We start from the raw sequence: 22,239 nt of genomic DNA on the forward strand, positions 1-22,239 counted from the left end.
ATTTTTGTGACAAGTCATCCAAACAATTTCAAATATTTCCATCTGACAAGGCTAAATTCACATATTTCAAAGCAATTTTATGTTTTTTCCCCTATTCTACTTGACACCTTTTCAAAAGTAAAAGAAACAGGTGAAATTTTAATAATATATTTGAAAATATAACTCAATCTCAAAATATTCCCATTCTATGATATAATCAGCATAACAGTTATCAAGAAATTGTACTTTTTTAAAAAATGTATTTATTTTTATTGGAAAAGCAGAGTTTACAGAAAGAACAGACAGAAAGAGAGTGAGTATCTTCCATATACATGCTAGTTTACTCCTCAAATGCCTGCAATGGCCAGAGCTGGGCCGGTCTGAGGCCAGGAGCTTCTTCAAGTTCTCCTATGTGGGTGAAAGGGCCTAAGGACTTGGGCAATCTTTTGCTGCTTTTCTAGTCACATTAGCAAGGAGCTGATCAGAAATGGAGCAGCCAAAAGGCCTTCATGGTGCCTCAATTGGCTACTTCTCTACCTGCAATGAGGATCCCATAGGGGCTCAGTCAGGTTTATGACCTAGATGCTCCACTTCTGATCCAGCTCCCTGCTTGTGGTCTTGGAAAAGCAGTGCAGGAAGGCCCAAAGCCTTGGGCCTCTGTACCTGCAGGGAAGACCAGGAAAAACTCCTGGCTTTTGGCATCAGATTGGCTCAGTTCTAGCCATTGTAGCCATCTGGGGAGTGAATCAGCAGATGGAAAATATTTTTCTCTGTCTTTCCTGTTCTCTGTACATTTTTTTTTCTCCAATAAAAAATAAATAAAGCTTAACAAATTAATGGAGCAGCTGGGACTCAAACTGGTACCCATATGGCATGTTGGCATCACACGGGTAGGATTAGCCAACTATCCCATGGCACCAGCCCCCAAGATTTGTTACTTTTTTGCATTTCATAAGTATTTTAAATCTAGTGTACGTACACACACACACACACACACACACACACACACACACACACTCATTCATTCCTATTTTAAGTTCATATACTTGAAAAGCAGAGTTACAGAGAGAGGGAGAGAGTGAAAGGCCTTCTATCTGCTACTTTACTCCCCAACTGGCTAAAACAGCTGGGCTGGGTTAGGCCCAAGTCAGCAGCCAGGAGCTTTAAATGGGTGACAGAGGCCCAAGAACTTGGGACTATTCTTTGGTGCTTTCCCAGACACATTAGCAGAGAGTTAGATCATAAGTGGGAAGCTAAGACTCAAAACAGTGTCCATAACAGACTCACAGAAATGTAACTTGTTATGAAGGACTATACTATTGTAACAATATGGGGAAAATCAGTTGAGGAACGAATTCAAGGGGGGGTGGAAATCTCAGATCTTACATAATTGTACCATAAAATTAAAAATCCAAAATTAAAATAACAAAACAAAACAGAAAAACAGTGTCCATATGGAATAATCTGCCACACCACAGCTCTAGCCCCAATCCAGTGTACATTTTTCATAGCTACAAAATATCTCAATTTGCACCAGCCACATTTCAAGACCTTTATACGGCAACTGGTTGCCTTACTGGGCAACACAAAAGAAAATAGAGCCATGCTGTTATAGTAGAACAAGGGGGCTATGCCCCATTCTCCGCCCCTTCATGCTTTACTTTGCAAAGCAGAGTATTATACTGATAATGTTATGTTTGGAAGAAGATTCAAATAAACCAATGTCATTTTCACAGAGTCCAGCTTATCAGAAGATGGGTCATTGGGGAAGAAAGAAGATGTTTGACATTTAAGGATAATGACAGTCCTAAATAAGCTAAGAAAAATTCAATTCAAACAAACTCATAAATATAGAACTCTGTCAGGATCCCAACAAATGAATCTGGAAACAACTGTGTTATATGGCCAAGGCCCTTCGGACATAAATGCAGAGAAGTCTCATAAACCACACAGATGTGGAACTGAAATTCAGACCTGGTGTGAGTCTTAGACAACTTACACAGCAGCATCTCATTCACAATCTCTAGACTCCAGCTAAGTCAAGCGCAAAGTAGGTGCAGCTCAGGGCTGTTATGGTGATGGTGACCTGTGATGTATTGTTGAAACCTGCATGCTCTCCAGAGTCAAAGCGGGCACTGCTAATAATTACTCTGGGATAAAAGGCATAAACGGGGACTGCTTATAGCTATAAAATTATACGATCCTATTTTACCAAACGGATACAATAGCTATGCCTCTCTAGGGACCAGAGCTGGTGAAAGTCTAGGGTATTCGTATTCTTATTATTCCTGCATGGCCACAGGGGGTTTGTGGGTTGACACACAGCGTTCTGGGGGAGTTGGTTTCACACTCCTGCCCCCTGCAAAGTACTTTAAATTGGTTTGAATTTGGGAATGGGGTTCCATATGGACAGTGCTGGATGCTGACAGCCTGAATGTATTTATGGAAGACAACAAATCATTGACAGACCAAAGGTAACAGAAGACCAGCTTGGCCTGCTGGTTTGCAGAATCTGACTTTGTAATTGTAGCCTCCTTTTAGACAGGCCTAATCAATTAGAAGGGGTTGATTTTAACCAGTTGCAGGCTCATTACCCTGCATTCCAGTTTGTGTTGATGAAAATCAGTTTCAGTCTGTGGCCTGGAACTCATGTAAGGCACTTCCTGCAGCCTCTTATATAAACACATCAAAAATTTTTTATTTGGAACTGCCCTTCTCCCTTTAAAAAAAAAACCACTTTGTGAATCATGATTAGAATAGAATGGTTGTATGTGCCTCCGGGGCCCATACTCAGAAACATACATGACCAAGAAACACCTGAAGTCAGAGATTGAGGTGCACTCTCGAGAGACAGCAGTGGATTTGAAGTCAGCTCCAGCACTGAATTCTCCCCTACAATGCCAACAGCATGAATTCACAGCTACTGACAATGATGGTCTTGCACGGGAAATGCATGAAGGCAGGAAAAAGTCAAGGTTGCAGAAACACAGAGGACATTTGAGAAAAGTCTGTGCTCTTCCCTGAGTGACCAACAAACAGCAGATTTCCAAGTAAACAGGGAGAAGTTTCCTAGAGAAGCGTCCGGAATGGGCCCATGGGAGTCGCGGGAGTCGGCTTGATTCTGACATGAAGCTACTCTTAGAAAAATAGAAGCTGGGGGGATTGGGCGGTGCAGCTGCTCCAAATCTAGCTTTATGGGAAAGAACAGATACTGCTCAGAAAGATGACTGTGACTCTTACCTGGCTCGCGGCCCTGTGCAGCTTTGTTGAAGCAGCGAGTCAACAGGAGTAGAGTATCAATATACACAGCTCTGGTCACCAAACATGGATTTCTCCTAGAAAGGTATGGAACAGAAAATCAATTGGCAGGAAGGAAAAAACAGCTATTTTCAAAGTGGGTAGATTATGAGCCTTTGGCATTTATATGGCCAATGCTAAAAAAGATGTATGATCGTGTGCCTGGTACAATGGCTTCTTCAAGTTCATTTACGTGGGTGAAAGGGCCTAAGTGTTTGGATTTGGGCAATCTTTCGCTGTTTTCCAAGGCAGATTAGCAGGGAGTTGGATCAGAAATGGAGCAGCTGAGGGGCCAGCATAATCGCTCAAATGCCAGAATCCCATATGGACGCTGGTTTGTATTCTGGCTATTCCACTTCCCATCCAGCTCCCTGCTTGTGGCCTGGGAAAGCAGTAGAGGACAGTCCAAAGCCTTGGGACCCTGTACCCACATGGGAGACCCAGAAGAAGCTCCTGGCTCTTGATCAACTCAACTCCAGCCATTGTGGCCACTTAGGGAGTGAACCAGTGGCTGGAAGGTCTTTGTTTCTGCCTATACTTACCTGTATAGATCTGCCTTTCCAATTAAATAAATAAGTCTTCCAGAAAAAAATTAAAAGATGGGTGGTCACACAGGCAAGAAACCCAGCAACTTGGGAGAGAAACAGAAATCTCAGCGTGGAGGGCGGAGGCGGAGGGCCGTGTGAGGACAGAGCAGGCATAGCTCTGCGCTCTGCCCCTGAATGAGATCAGCGGAAAAAAAAAATTGAAACCCAAGATCCTCTGCCAGTTAGCTGAAAATAAGGTGGGATGGGGGAGGTGTTTCATTATTCTCCACCTACGGGATGAAATTTTGGGTAAAAAAAAGTTGGCCATGAAAATGACTGACTTAGCATTTTGGAGGAGCAGAATGCACTCATGTGTGGAAAACTGTTGACGTAACCAATTGACACAAACACAATCCAGGTTGATAAACACAAAATGTCTCATTCATTCAATAAATGGCATGGCTTAGTTAAACTCTTGGAATCGCGTGGCGGAAAGAATGAGTGGGCTGGAGGCTGGGGGATCTGGATGCAAGAGGAAGATGGCAGGCCCTTTCTTTAAGAATAGTGCTGAAAAGCCCTCATTTCCTATTGACACGACAGAGTCTAGTCTCACCCATGGGTTAGGAAGCCCAGCATGATAGGAAAATCAGAGGGCTAGCCTTGTGTCTGAGCACTGGCTTTGTCATTTGTTATCTCTGTTTTGAATTGCTTTGGGCTCTGACCTGTAACATGGGATCCAAAGCAGTCATCCCACTGCAAATCACTGTGAGGATTCAGAAAGGCACAGTCAACTGGAAACACACCTCTCAGAGTCTGGGCCTGGCACAGGCTCCAGAAGTGCTGATTCCCCATCCTTCCCCACTTCCAGCACAGGACTGGGCACGGCAATGAAACCAGCAGCAATGTTGGCATGTGGATGTCCAGGTGGCTCCACTCATAAACTTGCCCTTCACGTTTGCTGTGCACCAACAGCATCACTACTCTCTACAGCTTAGTTCTGCCTCTTTCTGACCTGCCTAACTCCTAGAGCCCAGGTGCCAACTTGAAGAGTGGAGATGCTTTTAATTGGAAGGAAAACTCTGTATATCAAGATCTCTTTGTTGCCCACTGACCTCACCCAGCCTTACAGACTTGCTTATCACAAGATTTGCTCACTTTGGGACTGCCTAGTAAAGTGCTTGTTCATGAGCATACACTGGTCCTGGTCCACTTTTGTACCCATACCTAGTTACTTTGAAAAAGTAAGGTACACTCTATTCATCTAGGAGTTTCTATATATGGCTAGCCTCCTTCCCACCCCCCTTTAAATTTACTTTTATTTGAAATGCAGTTACAGGGAGGAGAGACAGAGTGCTGATTCACTCTCCAAATGGCAACATCCAGGAATCTTCTCCAGGTTCCTCACATCCTTGAGCCATCCTCTGCTGCTTGCCCAGACCACAGGCAGGGAGATGAATCAGAAATTTCAGTCTGCACCCATAAAAGAGGCTGACACCACAGGCAGAGGTTTAGCCTACTGTGTCATAGCACCAGCTCCTATCCACCTGTTCATCTTTGCATATACAGTGGTTCTATGTGAACTGCATTCTCAGCATTATGCTTTCCCATCAATGGGCTTTAGATATCATTGAGTTAAGGATATAGAACTTTACCTCATTTTCTCAACAGGCGCTAACTACTCCTTGTCATAGTTTTACCTGATTCCTATGGAAAAATTCTGATTGTCCAAGATATTTAGATACTTTTACTACTGAAAAAAAATCGTGCTGTAAAAAACATATTTTTGCATTACACTTGTGCAGATGGGTATATAATCAGGTAAAACTCCAAGAAGCTGAATGGCTAAATCAATGTATTACGATTTTGTATTGATTGTTGACAAGATGTCCTCCAAAGAGGTTGTACCACTTTGTATCTTCACCAGCAGTGTTTAAGAATTCCAGTTTCGGGCCCGGCGCGGTGGCGCAAGTGGTTAAGTCCTCGCCTTGCACGCCCGGGATCCCATATGGGCGCCGGTTCTAATCCCGGCAGCCCCGCTTCCCTTCCAGCTCCCTGCCTGTGGCCCGGAGGACGGCCCAAAGCTTTGGGAACCTGCACCCGCGTGGGAGACCCGGAAGAGGCTCCTGGCTTCGGATCGGCATAGTATCGACCCGTTGCGGCTCACTTGGGGAGTGAATCATCGGATGGAAGATCTTCCTCTCTGTATCTCCTCTCTGTATATCCACCTTTCCAATAAAAAATAATAAAAATAAATCTTTAAAAAAAAAAAAAAAAGAATTCCAGTTTCCCTGAGACCTGCAACTGGCGATAAAGGTCAAATTTTTTGACCTTTGCCAAGATGGTATGTAAAAACATACTACCTTGGGGTTGGCAATGTGGAACAATGGCTTAAATCACTGCTTGGAATACCAGCATCTAGTGATCGCTGGCACTCTAGATGCTTTGCTTTTTTTTTTTTAAGTTTTTTTTTTTTTCACATTTAAAAATATTCTATTTTGTTTTATCATAGTTTCATGGGATATTCTGCTTTTCATCCAGCTCCTTGCTAGTGTACCAGGGAAAGCAGCAGAAGTTTGTTAAAGTATTTTGACTGTCACACCTGTGGGAAATCTGGGTGCAATTCCTGATTCCCTGTTCCAGCCTGGCCCAGCTCCAAACATTGTGTCCAAAGAATGGAAGTTTTTTCTCCATGTATTTTGCTCCCTTGCCTCTGTCACTCTACCTTTCAAATAAGTATTTTTAAAAACTAATTAAAACTATCAATATTACATGAGCAATAATATGCCATTACATTAATAATTATTGGTGAGGTTGATCATCACTCCACAAGCTTTTTAAAAAAGCTATTTTGGGATGAGAATTGTGGCACAGTAGGGGAAACCACCATTTGGAACGTTGGAATCCCATATCAGAGTGCCTGGAATGCTGTCCCACCCCCAATTCCAATCCAACTTCCTACTGACTGACCTGTGAGACAGTGGATCACGGTGCCAGTACTCGGGCTCCTGTCACCCATGTGGGAAACACAGATGGGAGTTCCTGTTCTCTGGCTTTGGCCTGGCCCAGCCTGGCTGCTGCAGATATTTGGGAAGTTAATCAGCAGATGAAGACTCTGCCTCTCCCACACATCCCACCCCCAGGACTCGGTTTTCCAAAGCAATGAACAAAGCTTAAAAAAAAAAAAAAGACATTTCAATTTTCTTTTCTGTGAACTGTGTTCAAACCTGATTTTTGTATTTCTCATATTAATCTGTAGTATTTCTCTCTTTTTAAAATTATTTATTTGAAAGGGAGAGATTGGTTCCATCTGTTGGCTTACTCCCCAAAGAACCCCAACCACCAGGGCTGGGCTAGGCTGGAGCCAGGAGCTCCATGTGTTTCTTCCACATGGGTGGACAAACTGAAGCACTTGGGCCATCACCTGCTGCCTCCCAGGTGCACTGGCAGGATGCTGGAGCCCAGGCATGGCTTAGCGGTGACTGGAAGCAGACATGAACTACAGGATGTGGGCATCTGAAGCAGTGGCTTAACACCACAACAACTGAGTTTCATTTAACATTAAAAAAAAAGTTATCTATTATTTTTTAAGGCAGAGTGACAGAGAAACAGAGGGAGAGAGCTTCTGTGTACTAGTTTATTTCCCAAATTTGAGGACTCCTTTTGGGTCTCCGAGTTGGGTGGCAGGATCATCCACTGTTTTCCAGTACATTAGCAGAGCGTGGATGGGAAGCAGAGCAGCTGGAATTTGTACCCCATTATGAGATGAGGGCATTCCAAGCAGCTGCTTAACCTACTGTGACATAATGCCTGCTCTGCCACACCTCACTTAGTGTTTCAGCAGTATTTTGCGAATTCAGAAATACTTAGTTCTGTGAAAGTATATTAATTTTTTTTTTATGTCTTCTGGGTTTTATGTTATGTTATTACAGAGGCCAATTCTCTATGATTTTGTTTCCCATATTTTCTGGTGCTTCAACATTCCATTTAGTGTTTAAAACTTTTTATCTCTTTGACATGTATTTTGCTTTTTGTTGTTTTTAACTATAATTTCCTGTTGTGACTCTTCTGTCCATGATGGAAAGCCCCACAGCCTACCAAGACTTCTAAAATGATATCATTGCCCATTCTAGGACTTTCACTGTTCAACAACTGGAACCTCCTCTGGTGAAAGCTAAGGACTACTCATGAAAGACAGCCAGAAAAATGATGGCAGAGGGATGGCCCTGGGCGGATCCATCAGTGTAGTGAGGGCTGTCTAGCTGGGTACATGGCCCAGGACAGCAGACAGAATGCCTCCTGGGTGCCCAGCTTGAGTTAGGTGTGTGGGGGAGATGGTGACTGACTTCCAAGAACCCTGTCTAGTTACAAAGAGAAAAACAAAAGCCAAACTTTGGGAGAAGATGTAGGAGTTCAGAAAAAAAAAATCCATTAGGGTAGAATTGGAGAACTGGAGGGTAATCCCCCCAGGCAGTGTCAGATGGGAGAACATAATGAACAAAGCCGATCAGGAAGGCTAGCCTGAGAGGGATGCAGAGATGAGAAGTTCCCTGGCCTGTCCTGTGAGCTGGGGAGCCTGGCTTGAGATGATTAGAGAATGTACTAAGAGGGAGGAATCAGCGAAGGATTCCTAGAGATGAGATACTTCCTCTGCACTGGGTGCTCCCCAGGGAATCATTCACTGGCCACTCCTCATAGGACCCAGAGAGTCAGAGTTGCTTTCCAAGACCGTCCTTCTGCAGATCCATAAAGAACCACAAAAGGGGGCACAACACGGTAGCCTAGTGGCTTAAGTCTTTGCCTTGAACGCGCTGCGATCCCATATGGGTGCCAGTTCCTGTCTTGGTGGCTCCGTTTCCCATTAAACTCCATACTTGCGGCTTGGAAAGCAGTCGAGGACAGCCCAAAGTCTTGGGAAACCCGGAAGAGGCTCCAGGCTCCTGGATTTGGATTGGTGCAGCGCTAGCCATTGCGGCCACTTGTGGAGTGAATCAATGGATGGAAGATCTTCCTCTCTGTATATCTGATTTTACAATAAAAATAAAAATAATCTTTAAAAACTAAGAACCACAAAAGGAAGTTTTGGGGAAACTGGCTGGCCTTTCAAGTCTGATGAAGAACCTTGCTTCCATGACAATTTTGGCCAAATTAACATCTTTTAAAACTTTTTCAGGCCCAGCACAGTGACCTAGCAGCTAAAGTCCTTACCTTGAATGTGCCAGTATCCCAAATGGGTGCTGGTTCTAATGCTGGCAGCACCGCTTCCCATCCAGCTCCGTGCTTGTGACCTGAGACAGCAGTACAGGATGTCCCAAAGCCTTTGGATCCTGCACCTGTGTGGCAGACCTGGAGGAAGTTCCTGATTCCTGGATTCAGATTGGTGCAGCACTGGCCATTGTGGAACTTGGGGAGTGAATCATTGGACAGAAGATCTTCCTCTCTGTCTCTCCTCCTCTCTGTATATATGCCTTTCCAATAAAAATAAGTAAATCTTTAAAAAAACACTTCTATTTTTTTTGAAGATTCTTTTGTTTATTCGTTTATTTTAAACATTTATTTGAAAGGGAGAAACAGAGAGAACTTCAGACTACTAGTTCACTTCCCAAATGTCTTCAATAGCCAGAGCTGGACCAGGTTAAAGTGAGGATTTCAGAACTCCATCCTGTTCTACATGGGGAGCAGAGACCTAAGCATTTGGGGCCATCTTCTGCTTCCTTCCCATGTGCATGGGCAGGAAGCTGGATTGGAAGCAGAGTAGCTGAGACTTGAACTGGTCCTCTGCTTAGGGATGCTGGTGCTGCAAGCCTATCACCAGCTACTTTAAAAGTGGTTTAAATGAACAAAAGGCAGTTTCAGAGCCCTTGGCCAAGCTGAAGTGTTCAGCATCCTTCCTAGAACTGCAAAGACTGGTAGGTGGCCTTCTTGGTCTCCTAGGACATTTAGGGGACCACTCTGCCTGTTCCAGGGAACATGAGGCTTGGGACTAAGTGTAATGTCCTCAAGGAGACCATGGGCACACTTTGGCGCTGCAAATGTCCGCCTATGGCTTCTTCAAAATATCTGAGGGCTCACCAGCCACAGCTCTGCCCTCAGGACAGCCACACGGCAGCCCTGTCTGGAGTCCCAGGGCTGGGCTTTACTCTGGACTGGCTTCTGAGTCAGGACAGTCTTTTTTCTCCCTGCTCTCACTCTTGCTGTTACTTTGGTGTTTATTCTAACTTGGAAACGGTACACTTTGAGTTCAGGGTGAGCCAGAGGTTTGTTCTTGGTCTGTCAAGCCACTTTGATGATGGGAATAAAATTCTGAGGAACAGCAAGCCAGCTGGACAGGAACCCAAGCCACAGGGTTTTGGTGGGCTTGGGGATTTTTCTTCCACCCCCAAATGGAAAAATCCCGGCATGGGGCATGGTAATGAAGATTTATAGTGTTGAATTTAAAAAAAGAGAGAGAGAGAGAGAAGAAAAATCACAAGCAGTGAGGGTCTAACAGAAGGGCTGAAAAACAACATTTTTAGGAGTCTTTTATAGTGCTTTTTAGGAGGCATCGGGCACCATGAGAGCCGTATGAAATGAAGGACTCCTTGCTCTCTCCCTCTGCTTTGTAGTCCTTGTCCTTTGATGAACATCCACCTGTGAACCTGACTCATCTGTTCGTGCCTTGGGAAATCTCTGAACTTGGTTAAACCTCCTGCCCTCTCTCCTGGAAGCTGGGCGCACACAGAAGCAGGGCTTCCCAGACGCGTCCACAATGGCCCCAGTGTCTGCAGGATCGCGGGAGCTCCTGGGCAGTCTGTGATAAATTATTCACTTCTCCTGTCCCTTCCGGAATCCCAGCGGCTGCAGATTTTTAAACTGAAGCCCATTCATTCAGAAAACACAGATTAAGAAATGACTGAAAGGCAGGAATAGTGACAGGGTTTGGAAATATGAGGATGAAATGATTTAGTGACATGGTCACTGCCCTCAAGGAACTCAGAGTTTTGAATAGTGTTGTTCAAACTGCATGTTAGTCAGTTATGAAATCAGCCAGAGGTGGTGACCAGCAAGAAAGGAAGGAAGAACAGGCAAAAAGGAAGGGTGAGATGAATGGAGAGAGGCAGGGAAGGAGGGGAAGCAAAAAGGATGAAAATACAACCAGACACGGTGAGGCTCTCTGTCTCCAATTTTGAGGAAACTCTTTTCCTTTTGTAAAAAAGAGAGAGAGAGAGAGAGAGAGAGAGAGAGAGAGAGAGAGAGAGAGAGAGACTGTTACCTAATTAAAGTTTTTAAAAAATATAATCAGAGTAGATCAAAGTCATAAAGATAAGCATTGTTTTATCAATGTACTTGTCACACACAGGGCTACTATATATATATAGTCCTTGTCTAAAATGAATTATTACTGTTATCACATAAAAAAATGAACGAAACAGTAAGTAAAATTGGTTTGTTTCTTTTTTTCCTTTTCCAATTATAAACTATTCTACATTGTACCGAATGTGGTTATCAATAAGGTTAAATATTTGATATCCAAAAAGTGCTGAATATGTTGAAAGCTAATATGTTTTACATTAAGTACACTAAACCTTGAGTAAATCCCTCTGTTACAATTTTTCCCCAGACTGCTTATATGCCACATAGATATTATTAATATTTCAAACGGAACAAGATTTCATGAGTGTGTGTCTACTGCGTCCTGGGGTATGTGTGTACACGCACACAGGTGAAAGGGATTCCTTATGAGTGGTTATAAAAGAAAATCTTGAAAGCTGGGGCAGGAAATTGGCTCAGCCATCCACCAAGACACTGTTTGGGATGTCTGGGTTTGAGTTCCAGCTCTGTTCCCAATTCCAGCTTCCTGTTAATGGGCACCCGGAGGCAGCAGGTGATGGTTCAAGTAGTTGGGTCCCTGCCACCTAAGCGGGAAACTCAAGGTTAGTTCTAGATCTCCAGATCTGGGTCAGCCCAGCCCAGATTATGCAACTGGGGTATGAACCAGTGGAAGGGAATGCTATTGTTTTTGTCCCATCTCTCCCTCTCTACTCTTTAGCCTACGTTTTGAAGTTTAAAAAAAGAAGTAAAATAAACTTGAAAGCTACTAGTTCAGCAGGAGAAACACAGGGCCATACTAAGGTATGATGGGTATCTCAAAGTAGAGATTAAGAGTAAAACGTAGGATGGTGGAGGACAGGGCTGCGGCTGAGGTCTGGAGCACGAGGAGCCCGGGAGGTAGCACAGGACCCCAGCACAGGAAGCAGCATGTGCCAAGATTTGGGTGGGACATAACATGTTAGAGAATAAAAAGCACCAAGGTGATGTGGCAGGGGAAAAGTAGCAAGAAATGATACAGACCAGGAAGGCAAAATACGGATGCCCTAGAAGTGACCTTTTTTTTAAAAAAAAGATTAACTTATTTGTATTGGAAAGTCAAATATACAGAGAGGAAGCGAAACAGAGAAGAAGATCTTCTGTCTGCTCGTTCACTCCCCAAGTGACTGCAATGGCAAGAGCTGAAGTGATCCAAACCCAGGAGCAAAGAACTTCTCATGGATCTTCCAAGCAGGTTCAAGGTCCTATGGCTTTGGGCTGTCCTCAATTACTTTCCCAGGCCAAAAGCAGGGAGCTAGATGGGAAATTGGGCCACTGGGATTAGAACCAGTGCCCATATGGGATCCCGCCGGTGTGTTCAAAGAGAGGATTTGTAGCCGCTAGGCTACTGTGCTGAGCCAAGAAGTGACCTTTCAGAGCTCTGAGAGCTTCAAAGGATTCAAACCCCTAGGGGGAACCCATCAGCTTAAGTCACACTGGAAAGTCTGAACCCCACCAACATGGTGGGGCTGCCTAGAAAAGACAGACATGTCACATAGGATAAACTATAACCCTTCCAGAATAATTCACTGCCATCTTCAGAGACTGAAAATGGTTACTCTGGCTTTTCTTTCTTTCTTTCTTTCTTTTTTCTTTCTTTTTTTTCTTTTACTTTCTTTCTTTGCAAGGCAAGGCAACAGAAAAAGGGAGACAGAGACTCATCCATCTATTGCTTTACTCCCAAAATGTTTGTAAAAGTCATGGTTGGGCCAGGACAATCAAGTGTAATGAACTCTATGTGGATCTGACACACGGGTGGCAGGGCACTGAATACTTAAGGTTATCATCCCTGCACTAGCAGGTACATTAGCAGGAAGTTGAACTGGAAGCAGAGCAGACAAGAATGGAACTGAACCAGTCCTCTAATGTGTTATGTAATTGTCCCATTTGGCGCTTAACCTGTTGTACTACAATACTCGCCCCAGCTTTTCTGGCTTTAGGCTGTAAATGTCAGTTAAAGATTCTAAATCAAGAACCCTGGTCAGCTTGACAGAGTCATGGTCTAGGTCATTCCCAGGAACTACTCCTACTGAGCTCCATGGGAGACATGGGTTTGGCCTTGCAAAGCTTACTGTCTTGGGGGCATGGGTGGGGACTCAATGTGCAGAAAGACAAAGCACACAGGAAATGATGAGGAGAAATGTCATGAAGTTGGGGTCTGGAGACAAGGAAGGATTGGGCCTGGTGAAAGTAAAGAGAAAAAAAAGTTCAGAAAACAAACAAGTACAAGCTGGCTGCTCTAAGGCTTACTAAGAGACGAGTCCAGCAGGGGTCTATCACAGTCCACTTGTTGGGCTCTTCCTCTGGGCCTCTGTCCACATCACTTCTGTTGTCAGCTATAAGGAGTGAGAGGCTCCAGCAGCTTCTTGCCCTGGGGGTGGCAGAAACACTTAGACTACTACCAGTAGGCCCACCACAGAGAAGACAACCAAAGAGGATGAGGAGCCAGGACAGAGGCGGGAGAAGGTGGGGGGAGGAGACAAAATGGTAAAGAAGGAGACAACAGTCTGTAACACATTCGTATGTCCTACGACCCTTTTCATGTGATGCATGTCCAGCAGCAACAGGCCCTGTCTTTGAAACTCACTTCAAAGGTGGTTTCTAGGAAATCCTCCTTAATCATCAAATCTGATGTTGAATTTGACTCTCCATGTGGGCCCTTGCTATACTTCTGACAGTGGATGTCCACACCACAATGGTGTGTGTCTGCAGGGCAGCCAATGCTTCTCCTTACATCTGGCTAGTAAAGGAAGACATGCTGTGGGTTAGGATGCGTTCCTTTGATGCAGGCCACACTAAGCCATAGAAATATGGAAGTGTCAATTAAATAAAAGGAAACCCCCATCTTCCATCCTGATTTCCATTTTTACCCTAGCCTCCGGTTAAGCAACCATTTCTGGAGAAACAATAGGGGAGTTGTTTAAGCGAAAAATGTCAAGTGGCTGTGAAGTGCAAAATATATACTTTTAACCAAATTATTTCCCTTCCATCAGAACAGGGAGAATTTACATGTGCAAGTGGGGCCAGCTGGCAGCACACAGGCCCTGGCTGCTCCTCAGGGCCTGGAGTTTACCAGATTCCCACCTGGGCAGGTGCGATGCAGAGCTGTAGTTTTGGATGGTACGCTCTAGCTGCCAGGCAGCCTCTGCTGGTGTGGAACTTTGCAAGTATTACTACTCACACCCCCATGTATTTGCTGCCTCATAGCCCTTTATTTGGATTTGCTTTTAAAGTAAAACCATCCTCAGTGCCATGTGCGGGGGATTGACTGGTCCTAGGGCATTCTTGCTATACTGCCATGCACAGAGTGGGTGACCATGAGCTGCCCCAGCCATGCACAACCAGGCCAAGTGGGCTTCCCCCAGAAGAGCAGTGTCTGCTCCAAGGGGAGGGGAACCTGTCAAAGCAGAGAGCCTTTGCCACTTTCCCAGGGCCCCAAGGAGGAATCTGAAAGCCTGCAGAGATCCTGGGGGTCTCCTTCTCAAGTCAAGACCAAGGTCTCCTCTGCTTCCCCTGGGAATGCTGCTGCTCACAAGCAAACCTGTAAGTCCAGGTTTTGCCTGGACTTTGCCTCTCCCTCCACTCAGGCTCACCTGCCTTTCCACAGAACCCCGGGGGCGCCCCTCCACCTCACCCTCATCACGTTCCAGGGACCCACTGAGTTTTCCATCTTTCTATTAGGCATCTTTTTCTCATTAATGTACTAACACTCCAGCTATGTGCAGACAAGGATGAAAAAAATGACCTTGTGTGGGGCTTGGGATTTGTTCAAAGCCCAGGGAAACTGTGTTAGAGGGTGTATGTTTTTCATTCTTTTTATGAGAGATGCATGTTTCCCTCCCTCTGTGACTTGTTTAAAAGTAAAGTTTAATATGCTGCCAGAGAAATTGCTGGTTAATAACTTAATAAGCTATGTGCTTGGGATTATGGGAGTAAAGGAGTATTCAAGAGAATTTTTATTGTATAGTTTGGAGCTTGGAGGATGTATAGCTTCAATTATGATGCAGAATGCCAACAGAATCCCCTTTCTTTTTAAGCTCAGTTTTCTCTCCACAAGCATAAAAAAAGGATAAATGAGCGAGGTGAATGAAAACTGCTGGATACTGCAAGAGAAGCCTGCACACTGCATGAGTGAGAACTGCCGCCAGCACAGTCAACGGACATGCAGCCAACTGACCTTGGCAGTGCACAGCCTCATAATCCTATGTGATAACAATATCAAGGACCTTTCATGGAAAGTTCCATCCTCAGAAATATTCCTATTTAACTTTATCATTGCAAAACTGTTTAGAAGGAAGAAAAACAGGCATTATTATCCTCATTCTTATAAATCAACATAGTTGTTCATATAAGCTCAAGTGACCTATCCAAGATTACAACAAAAACCAAGAATAGAATCAAGGTTTTGTAAAGAGACACATTGTATCCATGTGTCCCAAACACAATCAGGTGAAAAGTCCCACAAAGGGCCAAACAATTAAAGAGTATTTTGTTTTGCAATCGCAGGCTCTCCTGTTGTGTCCTGGTGGTCTGTCTGGGCAAAGCAAGCCTCCAAGCACAGCTGTTTCTGTGAGGACCAACAAGAAGGCATTATTTCCAGCATGGCCAAGGATGTTGACAAAAACTGAATTATCAGCAATACATTTCCTACATTCACTTAGCCCTTGACTCGCCTTCTCACTGAGCTCTTCTCACTTTCATCTCTCTTACACTGTCACTGTAGAGTTTTTTACAATAATACTGAGGGAAACCAAGGCCTGCGGAAATGACAGAGCATACCAGGCCGGATGAGCATGTACCAGCTCTGAGCCGTGCTGACCCCGCGTATGCCGTGCATCTCTCAATGTCAGGGCAATGCGTTTTTGGGACGAGGGTTTTCCATTCCTCAAGCACTTCAGAAATGACACACCCAGAACACAAGGACTGATGAGGGGCCCTGGATTCTGGTGGTCCTGGCATGAGGCCCTTCTAATTAGCAAGCAAGCTGGGCAGCACTGGCAGAGGAGGGCAAGGAGACAACAGGGAGCCTTCGAGGTTCTCCCCAGGGCTGTTCCCTCAGCTAATTCACGTAAGGCCAGGCCACGCTCCCCCACAAGCCCTCCTGGAGGCGGCCTACAGCCTGGCTGTAGATGACAAGGATGTTGGGCCTGAACCACGTGTAGGAGGGCTGGTGCCAAGGCTTTGTGCTGCCAGAGGGGCCTGTGGTCAGTTACTGACTTCAGGGAAAGGTACTGTCTCCTAAAGAGCACTAGTGAAAAAACACTAGCATGACTGGGAGAATGATCTTCTTTATATACCAGATTTCTAAACCTGTTGGCATGGCTTGTAGGCCAGAGTAAGTGGCAGCCAGCAGAGCATGGGTTTCTGAGGAAGGCTGACGTGGAACGGCTAAGTTGTCGTGGCACAAAGATCTGGAGCAGGGGGCCCTCTCCTGGGAGGGTAGCTTTTGAGAGAGGCCTCTAGGCATGGGGTTAGGCTACAGGAATTTCTCCAAGCAGCAAGATAGTTCAAGAGGCAGGAAACCAAACTTGCTATTTACATCTCTAACTTGAGCCATCTTCTGAGACAGCTACATCTGTCAGGCAGACAAATGGTCTGCCCTCTTACATGTGACTTCTTCAAAAATTCCGGTTTGAATTAGATCCCTGTTTTGAAGCATGCAGTCAGAGTGCTTCTCTTGTTCCCCTTTGGGGCTCACAATAGGAGGAGAGCCACACAGGTGAGACTCAGGCCCCACCAGACCAGCTTGCACTGCATTTGCCATCCAATCTTCAAGCTCTCAAATTTCTGTGTGCTTGCTTCTATTCGAAGAAAGAATGCCAATGGATTAGACAATCTCTAAACTCCCTTTCCTGGCATACATTTTGTGATTCTTCAACCCTGTTAGTAGCACTGGAAAGACAAAAGCCATGTGGTCTCAAGCGCACACAAATATTTCTATTCTCATTACTAGCAGCTAGAGGTAATGGAGCTTCCAGGTGACAGGCACAGAGAGCTGGGAGGCTACTAACAGGAAACTTTTCTGCTAACCACCAGGACAGACTGAATTCTGTTGACCACAGTGAGAGCTAGAAAGGTTTAAAACAATCCCTACTGTATTTCACGTGCATTCTGACAGCAGCCTACTTACCAGTGATAGGCTGAGCTTACTGACTTCCTCTGAATTCTTGGATCAAATCTTGTACTACTCTCAAAACACAGCATCTCTTCTTCAATTCTGCCAACATATGGGCCCACATATACCACATGCCTGCCTGGCAGTTGTCACTGCACATGTGGCCACCATCCTGCCATGTCCATTTCCCCTTACTGCTGCTGTCTATGCCCTCAGGCTCATCTCATCTCTGGAAAGTCTCCTCTGACTATCCCAGTCTACATTCTGCTTTCAACTCCTGAGCTTTTTATTTGTACTTCTACATTTGCTTCATTATTGGCTATTTCATATACTTAAATTCTCTTTTCAATTAAAATGGAGCATAACTAAACCCTGAGAACAGAGGGCCCTCTTCTGTATACCCAAGGCACTCTTCACAACCCTGAGCACTGTATTGCCTCCTTCTGTGTACCAGGCCGATGAGATCAAAGACTCTGTGCCATCATTAATTCAATCACTCCCCAACCTACAGAACTTAATAATTAATGATTATTAATGATTTTTCCTCCTCCTAGAAGACTCCCTTGAACCCCTGCAAGCTAACTGTCACAAGCTGTCATTTATTTGTCTATTCACAGCTCCTGTTACACACTTTGATTCATTCTAGCATTTACCAACCAAGTTCTTTGTTATAATAAATGAAGTCCATACTTATCTTACTTATACAGTCTTTGAAATAGAAATATATCCTTAATCTTTATTGCCTTGTAGTGTTTCTGAATTTGAAGTTGCTTTAACTTACTGGGAATGTCTCAGTGAAGGAAATGAAGGTGCCGATTTATCTAAAACATGGAACATGTTATATGCTAATGGGAAAAAAAAATCTGAGACAAGCTTCATCTAATCTTACGGGGACATGATGAGCACACGAAAGCCTGCACTCTTTTGCAAGCAAGGCAAGAGCAACAACCTATAAGCCATCAGCTCCAAGTATAGCAGAAGAGGCATTTCTGAGCCCTCTAGAGAACCCAGATCTCCATCATTTAAAAAAATTAGGAAGCATTAGCAATTGGGGGTTAAATTCTTGGTGTGCAGTTCAGTAAAAAGACTATTTTTACTTCTCGCTGCAACATGACGAAGCTTTGATCTTGGGCAACTTGTTCAAAAGCTCGTCTTAATACATTGATTAGCTTGACTACTTTTACATAGGCTAGCTTCCTTAAGCTCAGCCTGACAACAAGGAATACTTCATATATTTTTTAAACTTCACACTTTGTTTTAATCAGCTTATTTCTTGAAAACCTGAGGTTGTATTTTTAAAAGGAATAGTTGATGAAGAAAATGTTTTGTACCTTGCTTGATTGGTTTGGGTTGAAATGTGATGACTGAATGCTTCTTTCTTTCTTTCTTTTTTTTTTTTTTTTAATATAAACAGGATCTCATCCTGAGATATCATGATCTTAAACATCCCTGAGAAATCTCTAAGGGAAGCAAATACATGTGAACAAGCTTGGGTCTGAAATACCCCAACTTCATTTCTGTCATCTTTTAAATCGGCTTGAGGCTCAAGGTGACTTGAACAGGCTGAGCAGGAGTATAAAATGGGGGGTCTATATGACAGCCTATTCTTCCCTTCCCTCTTTCCCCCTAAAATTAAGGGGGAGAGAGAGAGAGAGAGAGAGAGAACACAAGCCCTAGTGAGGTCTGGAAAGCTGCTATGTGACTAACCATCCCTGTTAAGACTTGCCTCCCTTAAAGTTTTGGCAGGGACCACAAATGATAGCCTTAAAATGCCACATGATCATTTGAATATTTTACCAATCCCTCTGGCCTGGATTCATTTCAATGGCAAGGAAGTGAAACAGCAACCTGCAGCTGTGGCAGAGGTCTGAGGTCTCTTTACTTCAAGTCATTGCGAAAGGCGGGCCTGTTTCTTGGGGAAGGGCCCATCTAGGAGGCACAAGGGATTTCGGAAGAGGCTAAGGGAACAGTGGGAAAATGGAATTAGACCACAACCCCAGCATTTCTGCCTGGGAAATATAGTCTCTTGTGTGAATAAATCTGGTGGTTAGAAAATAAATGCTGCCTTCAGCTGTTGCAAAGCAAAACAGAATCCTAAACCAGAACTTTGGCAGCTGGCCACAGACCCCACCCCCAGACCCCCAGGGACGAACCGGGGATTGCCACACAAAAGTCAGGCCCGGTTTTGTCTCTATAAGCACATTTTCCTTGCACATTGAAGTCCCCAGGCCCTCAAGGATCACACCCCTTGGCTTAGTGGGGATCAGTAAGCAAAAGAAAAGGGAGAAGTGATGAGATTGAAGATAACAAGGTGACCAGGAAGGAGCCAGATACGTGGCTGGAAGTAAACACATCAGGAAGTGCACAAAGGGGAGGAAGGGGGGCCAGGGAATGCAGAGGCAAGTGGAATAAGCAATAAGCAGGTGGATGGCTTACACAGTGGATTTTTGCAAATCAAAAGTCACTTGAGGCAAGAAGATACTCAGAGTAGGTCTTCAACAAACATTTCCACCATTTACCATCTTTCCCCTCTCATTAGCACTACTTTATTCAAAGGCTTACATACTCAAGGTTGCTTTCCTAGTAACCTTGGGATCTATTCCTATATTCATGACAGGCTGTTTTTCTCAACAGAATATCAGACTGTTATTTTTCAACATGATAATACTCAATGAATGCCAACAAACCATTGCTCCCACCCCAGGCACTGAGGCTAGTAGGCCAGCTGCCTGAACAAGGGAGTGGAGACTTCCCACACTAAGCCTCGGGGCCACACAGTCCTTCACATAGGTCTTCCCAGGTGGATGGCAAGATAATTCTAGGTTGAATAGCTTGGTAAATTCAGTTCTGTCCCATAGCTCTAAGCTTTGGCCGGAAGCCCTTCGGCATGAGGCTGTGAGAGTGGGGGGCACTTCTAACTGGACTGGATGGGTACAGTGGCTGACGTTCTTCCAAGTGCATCCTCTGCTCCAGCACCAGCAGGATCCCAGCCTGACTGTAGGCCCAATGAGCCACAGCCTTCATCTTAGCCAATCCTTCTATCTCAGAAGTACTGCTCCAGAGACTGCTTAAGTTCCCGCCTTTCAAAGCCCTGACAAAAAAAACACTGGGCAGATGGAGGCAGTGTGGTCCAGTAGAAAGAGCCTGACAAGGAGCTGGGAGGCAAGTCCTCAAGAAACAACAGTTTACCAGTCAGGTGGGATCTTCCTCCCGGTCAGCTATGTGAGAATGGACACATCCTCCCACCTGTCTGCATTGCAGCTTCCCTTATATGTGGGGTTGAAAGTGGGAGTGGACAATAATGAACTTCAGGGTGCTTACTAAGTTCTAAATTCTAGGGCTAGGATTTTATTCGATAAGACTGTTTTGTTGCCCTTTGACACTGAAGTTGTAGCTTTAACAAGTAGTCATAGTATTTGTATTTGATACATCCTGGTAAATGGTGGTGCCGAATAAATATTTGAATGAAATGATAAAGGTATAGTCAAAACAAAAACTGCGCCATGAATAAACAACCAGAATATAAAAAGCATTTTAAGGGAATGGGCAGAATTTAAAATATCTCAATCAGACATTCTGGGTGGGGATGGAAGCTCTGAAAGCTCTCCAGAGCATTCTGTACTCCAGCCACTAGTGCTCCTGCCTGGAGTGAAAGCCCCATCCATTAGGATCACACTTAACAAGTGCCAATGCCAAGAGCAGGGGACCCAGTAGGTAACCTCACAAAAGACCTACTGGGCAGGACCAGTAGCGAAGCCCAGAGAACATGCTCCAGCCACCAAGACAGGAAACCCAGTCTGAGTGCTGGTCCCCCAGAGCTACGTGGGAATTTGGGCCCTGTGTTGTCAGATGTTCTAAAGAGAAGCTGAAAATCCCTGATTTATTGTGATTTCTGATACTTTAAACATTGCACAATTCCAATAAGACAGGCCTGTGGCCAGCTTGATGTGAAGACACTCATTAAGGCCAGCCTTTGGTGGCAGCCAGTGTTAATACTTAGGGAATGCTCCTTACTAAATATCCACGATGATACAGTGCTAAGGAGTGGCATTTCTGTGTTTTGATGTAAGAAGTACCAGCTGAGAAACTACCCACACTTGGATGACTTGTTTGTTAACACATGCCAAACAGAAATGATACCTAAACTGGCTATCTTACACAATAAAGGTTTCCCTTGTTTGCACTGCAGAAAAGCACATTTTCTTATACTATGGTAGTTATGAGGAGAGTGAATAAAAGACTATTCATAAACCTTGCCATACAGGGCTTGGCACAGAGTAGGCTTTCAAAAAGTCAGAGTTTCCTTAACCTCATTTTAAAAATCTCAGTTAAAATTTTGGTGGTAGTTCCCTATGTATTGCTGTTAGGAAGATGAAACGACAGGCCCCCTTCTGGAAAACAATCTGGTGTCCATCAAAATTGTTAAACGCTGTTGTATTCTCTTGATCAGTTTAGCTCACTCCTGGCAATCAAAGCAAAGGCAAAAACCCACAGTCACACACACCAATAGGAGAGTACTTCAAAAACGTGGAACACGGAACTAAATGTTTGCTTTGGTGCTAAGATTTGTTTTCATGCTAAAACTTTAGAATTCCATGAATATGAACATGTCTTGAAAAATTCATACAAAATGTAGACTATAAAAACTCTAGGCATGGATTTCAAAACTTGGGGTACCAAAATAAACTTGTCTGTTAATTCCATTTCCATTAACTTAAAAAAAAATATATTACCTCCCCCACCACACATACACTTGCATACAGATTTTCATTGGAACATTACTTGGGTTGCTAAAAAATAATGGGAAAAAAAAAAAACCTGAAGTAATTAACAATCGGCCAGTGATTAAGTAAACTTAAAGACTGACTGATTATTTGGGCCACAAAAATACCTTCAAGAAATAACATATTTTTCAAAGTTTACTTTTAATTCAAAAATAGGCAGAAATGTTTTGTTTAGAGATGCCCAGGTGGTAAA

General features: G+C 44.2%; 1 protein-coding gene across 1 annotated transcript in view; it reads right to left on the reverse strand.

Annotated features, from left to right (window-relative positions):
• The window catches only part of THADA (THADA armadillo repeat containing), a 316,968-nt gene that overhangs the window by 72,551 nt on the left and 222,178 nt on the right, over positions 1 to 22,239 (reverse strand). The window contains exon 31 of the mRNA XM_040993162.1: positions 3,220 to 3,314. Within this exon, the coding sequence (XP_040849096.1) occupies positions 3,220 to 3,314 (95 nt within the window). The remainder of the gene's footprint in view (positions 1 to 3,219; positions 3,315 to 22,239) is intronic.

This window comes from Ochotona curzoniae, unplaced genomic scaffold (genome assembly GCF_017591425.1).
Source record: "Ochotona curzoniae isolate NIBS_2020 unplaced genomic scaffold, NIBS_Ocur_1.0 contig_883, whole genome shotgun sequence".
Classification (NCBI taxonomy): domain Eukaryota; kingdom Metazoa; phylum Chordata; class Mammalia; order Lagomorpha; family Ochotonidae; genus Ochotona; species Ochotona curzoniae.